Source organism: Dipodomys ordii, unplaced genomic scaffold, assembly GCF_000151885.1.
Source record: "Dipodomys ordii isolate 6190 unplaced genomic scaffold, Dord_2.0 Scaffold472, whole genome shotgun sequence".
NCBI classification, from domain to species: domain Eukaryota; kingdom Metazoa; phylum Chordata; class Mammalia; order Rodentia; family Heteromyidae; genus Dipodomys; species Dipodomys ordii.
This window is the reverse complement of record NW_012267688.1, coordinates 5,918-11,381: the sequence shown is the minus strand read 5'-3', so window position 1 is coordinate 11,381 and position 5,464 is coordinate 5,918. Positions and strand designations below refer to the sequence as shown.

At 55.2% G+C, this 5,464-nt stretch overlaps 1 protein-coding gene across 1 annotated transcript in view; it reads left to right on the top strand.

Moving 5' to 3' along the window:
* LOC106001834 (mucin-2-like) overlaps positions 1 to 5,464 on the top strand; it is a gene marked incomplete at its 3' end in the record, with an annotated part of 19,114 nt that overhangs the window by 8,457 nt on the left and 5,193 nt on the right. The window contains exon 4 of the mRNA XM_013036797.1: positions 277 to 5,298. Within this exon, the coding sequence (XP_012892251.1) occupies positions 277 to 5,298 (5,022 nt within the window). The remainder of the gene's footprint in view (positions 1 to 276; positions 5,299 to 5,464) is intronic.

The window sequence follows — 5,464 nt, the reverse complement described above, 5'->3', positions numbered from 1 at the left end:
CAACATCCTCTCAGACAAGAGAGATGGCCACCCAGACAGCTTCCTCCTGGACCACAGCACTGACCCACACCAGCACTCCTGAGGAGCCCAGCTCAAACATGGACACCACTGCTGGCCTCTCTGATGCCACCACCAGCTCCTCCCTTGAGCAATCCAGTACAAGTGTCCTCTCCTCTGCTCCAAAGCTCCCTCCCAGCATCCCTCCATCCACAGTCATGACTCACAAAACCACTGAATGGGAAAAGAGTGTGATATCTTCCTCCTCCTACATGCCAGCATTGGCAGAAATCACCACCACTATTTCCACACAGCTTCCTGCATCTGCATCTCACAGCTCGCATGCCTGGGACACCTCAGCCACAGCCACAGCCACCAGTGCCCTCCCCACTGCATCCCAGACCCTGCCCCACTCATACACCACCCTGCAATCAAGCTCATCCCCTGAAGTCCTGTCCTCCACACCAACTCCAGCTGCACCACATCTGAGCTCTACAGGGGCCATAAAATCTGCAAGACCCACAGCCTCACCTTCTCCTGCTCCTTCCTCCCCTGCATCCATCACCCCACTCCTCACCTCCACTCTCCAGAACACCACTGAGCAGATGGACACAGGATCAACACCTGTGAGCACCTTGACTCCAAGTCAGACTACAGGTGGACAACACATCTCAGCCACCTCTGAGGTCTTCTCAAGCCTCCACACAAGTCCAACATCTTCAGACATAACAGGGTCTACTGTGGAACATTCCAGTTCTATTCCCCCAACTCAGTTTATGATCTCTGCTATCTCAGAACTTCCTGAAACCACACCTGCGATGAGGACCTCCTCCACCACTAGGGACGCCAGAGGTTCCACACCTGGACAGAGTTCTACAAAGACAACAGAGATGGACACACAGACAGCTTCCTCCCGGACCCAGGCACTGACCCACACCAGCACAACAGAGGAGCCCAGCTCAGCCCTGGACACCACTGCAGGCGTCTCTGATGCCACCACCAGCTCCTCCCCTGAGCTCTCCAGTGCAGACTTCTCCTCTGCTACAAGGCTCCCTCCCAGACTCATACCATCCACAGTCACTGCTCACAGAACTACTGGAGTGGAGATCGCCAGCATGTCCTCTGTCCCTTACAAGGCAGCTTCTGCAGAACTCACCACCACTGTCCATGCTCGGATTCCTGCATCTGCATCCCACAGCACAGGTACCTGGGACTCATCATCCATGGTCCCAGCCACCAGCATCTTCACTACTGCACCCCAGACCCTGCCCCACTCACACAGCACCCTACAATCAACCTCATCCCCTGAAGTCCTGTCCTCCACACCAACTCCAGCTGGGCCACAACGGAGCTCCACACCTGCTGGACTCACAGCCTCACCTTCTCCTGCTCCTTCTTCCCTTGCATCCACCAGCCCACTCCTCACCTCCACTCTCCACGACACCACCCAGGGGATGAACACAGGATCAACACCTGTGAGCACTTTGAATCCAAGTCAGACTACAGGTGGACAGGAAATATCAGCCACCTCCTGGGTCTCCTCAGGCCTCCACTCAAGTCCAGCATCTTCAGACACAGCAGTGTCCACTGTGGAACATTCCAGTTCTCTCCCCCAAACCTACTTTACCACCTCAGCCTCCTCAGAACTTCCTGTGACCACAGCTGAAGAGAGAATGCCCTCCACCACTGGGGTCAGCATAGTTTCTACACAAATACCAACATCCTCTCAGACAAGAGAGATGGTCACCAAGACAGCTTCCTCCTGGACCACAGAACTGACCCACTCCAGCACTCCTGAGGAGCCTAGTTCAGCCCTGGAGACCACTGCTGGCCTCTCTGATGCCACCACCAGCTCCTCCCCTGAGCTCTCCACAGCAGGCTTCTTCTCCTCTGCTCCAAAGCTCCCTCCCAACCACCCTCAATCCACAGTCTCAGCTAACAGAACCACTGGAATGGAGATCACCAGCGTGTCCTCCTCTCCTTACAAGACAGCTTCTGCAGAAATCACCACCACTGTCCACTCTCAGATTCCTGCATCTGCATCCCACAGCACAAGTACCTGGGACACGTCAGCCATGGTCCCAGTCACCAGCATCCTCCCTACTGCATCCCAGACCCTGCCCCACTCACACAGCACCCTGCAATCAAGCTCATCCCCTGAAGTCCTGTCCTCCACACAAACTCCAGATGGGCCACATCTGACCTCCTCAGGAGCCCTGACACCTGCCAGCCTCCCAGCCTCACCTTCCACTGCTCCTTCTTCCCTTGCATCCATGAGCCCACTCCTCACCTCCACTCTCTATGATGCCACCAAGGGAATGGACACAGGGTCAACACCTGTGAGCACCTTGAATCCAACTCACACCACAAGTGAACAGCAAATCTCAGCCACCTCCTGGGTCTCCTCAGGCCTCCACACAAGTCCAGCGCCTTCAGACACAGCAGTGTCCACTTTGGAACATTCCAGTTCTCTCCTGAAGACCTTCTTTACCACCTGGGCCTCCTCAGAACTTCCTGTGACCTCAGCTAAAGAGAAAACGCCCTCCACCACTGGGGTCAGCACAGTTTCTACACAAGTACCAACATCCTCTCAGACAAGAGAGATGGCCACCCAGACAGCTTCCTCTTGGGCCACAGCACTGACCCACACCAGCACTTCTGAGGAGCCCAGCTCAGCCCTGGACACCATTGCTGGCCTCTCTGATGCCACCACCAGCTCCTCCCCTGAACAATCCAGTACAGGCTTCTTCTCTTCTGCTCAGAAGCTCCCTCCCAGCCTCACTCCATCCACAGTCTCAGCTCACAGAACCACTGGAATGGAGATCACCAGCATGTCCTCTGTCCCGTACAAGAGCAATTCTGCAGAAATCACCACCACTGTTCACACACAGCCTCTGGCAACTGCATTGAGTACCACTGATGCCAGTGACATGTCCTCCATGGCTCCAGTCACCAGCATCCTCCCTACTCCATCCCAGACATTGACCCACTCACACAGCACCCTGCAATCAAGCTCATCCCCTGAAGGCCTGTCCTCCACACCAACTCCAGCTGGGCCACAGCTGAAATCCACAGGGCCCCTAACACCTGCCGGCCAGACAGCTTCACCTTCTCCTGCTCCTACCTCCCCTGCATCCATCACTCCATTCTTCACCTCCACTCTCCAGGTCACCACTGAACAAATGGACACAGGGTCAATACCTGTGAGCACCTGGACTGCAAGACCAACTAAAAATGGACAGCACATCTCAGCCACCTCCTGGGTCTCCTCAGGCCTCCACACAAGTCCAACAACTTCAGACACAGCAGTCCACACTGAGGAAGACTCCAATTCTCTCCCCAACACCTACTTTACCACCTCAGCCTCCTCAGAACTTCCTGTGACCACAGCAGAAGACAGAACGACCTCCATCACTGGGGACATCACAGTTTCCACAAAAATACCAACATCCTCTCAGACAAGAGAGATGGTCACCCAGACACCTTCTTCTTGGACCACAGAACTGACCCACATCAGCACTCCTGAGGAGCCCAGCTCAAACATGGACACCACTGCTGGCCTCTCTGATGCCACCACCAGCTCCTCCCCTGAGCAATCCAGTACAGGCTTCTTCTCTACTGCTCCAAAGCTCCCTTCCAACCTCCCTTCATCCACAGTCATGGCTCACAGAACCACTGAATGGGAAAAGAGTGTGATCTCTTCCTCCTCCTACATGCCAGCATTGGCAGAAATCACCACCACTATCTCCACACAGCTTCCTGCATCTGCATCTCACAGCACGCATACCTGGGACACCTCAGCCACGTCCTCAGCCACCAGCCTCCTCCCCACTGCATCCCAGACCCTGCCCCACTCACACAACACCCTGCAATCAACCTCATCCCCTGAAGTCCTGTCCTCCACGCAAACTCCAGCTGTGTCATATCTGAGCTCCATACCTGTTGGCCCCACAGACTCACCTTCTCCTGCTCCTTCCTCCCCTGAGACCATCACCCCACTCCTCACCTCCACTCTCCATGACACCACACAGGGGATGCACACAGGACCAACACCTGTGAGCACCTTGACTAAAAGGCAGATGACAAATGGACAGAACATTTCATCTGCTTCCTGGATCTCCTCAGGCCTCCACAAAAGTCCAGCATCTTCAGACTCAACAGTGTCCACCCTAGAACACTCCAGTTCTGTCCCCAAAATCCACTTTACTCCCTCGGCCTCCTCAGAACTTCCTGTGACCACAACTGAGGAGAGAACACCCTCCACCCCTGGAGTCATCACAGTTTCCACACAAATACCAACATCCACTAAGACAAGAGAGATGGCCACCCAGACAGCTTCCTCCTGGACCACAGCACTGACCCAAACCAGCACTCCTGAGGAGCCCAGCTCAAACATGGACACCATTGCTGGCCTCTCTGATGCCACCACCAGCTCCTCCCCTGCGCAATCCAGTACAGGATTCTTCTCTGCTCCAACACTCCCTCCCAGCATCCCTCCATCCACAGTCATGGCTCACAGAACCACTGAATGGGTAAAGAGTGTGATATCTTCCTCCTCCTACATGCCAGCATTGGCAGAAACCACCACCACTATCTCCACACAGTTTCCTGCATCTGCATCTCACAGCACGCATGCCTGGGACACGGCAGCCATGGCCTCAGCCACCAGCATCCTCCCCACTGCATCCCAGACCCTGCCCCACTCACACAGCACCATGCAAGAAAGCTCAAGCCCTGAAGTCCTGTCCTCCACACCAACTCCAGCTGTGTCACATCTGAGCTCCACACTTGTTGGCCCCACAGACTCACCTTCTCCTGCTCCTTCCTCCCCTGGGACCATCACCCCACTCCTCACCTCCACTCTCCATGACACCACGCAGGGGATGCACACAGGATCAACACCAGTGAGCACCTTGACTGAAAGGCAGATGACAAATGGACAGAACATTTCATCTGCTTCCTGGATCTCCTCAGGCCTCCACAAAAGTCCAGCATCTTCAGACACAACAGTGTCCACCCTAGAAGACTCCAGTTCTGTCCCCAAAATCCACTTTACTCCCTTGGCCTCCTCAGAACTTCCTGTGACCACAGCTGAGGAGAGAATGCTCTCCACCCCTGGGGTCAGCACAGTTTCCACACAAATACCAACATCCTCTCAGACAAGAGAGATGGCCACCCAGACGGCTTCCTCCTGGACCACAGCACTGACCCACACCAGCACTCCTGAGCAGCCCAGCTCAACCCTGGACACCACTGCTGGCCTCTCTGATGCCACCACCAGCCTCTCCTCTGAGAAACCCAGTACAGGCTTCAGCTCCTCTGCTGCAACGCTCCCTCCCAGCCGCATTCTATCCACAGTCTCGGCTCACAGGACCACTGGAGTGGAGATCACCAGCATGTCTTCTGTCCCGTACAAGAGCAATTCTGCAGAAATCACCACCACTGTCCACACAAGCATTCCTGAATC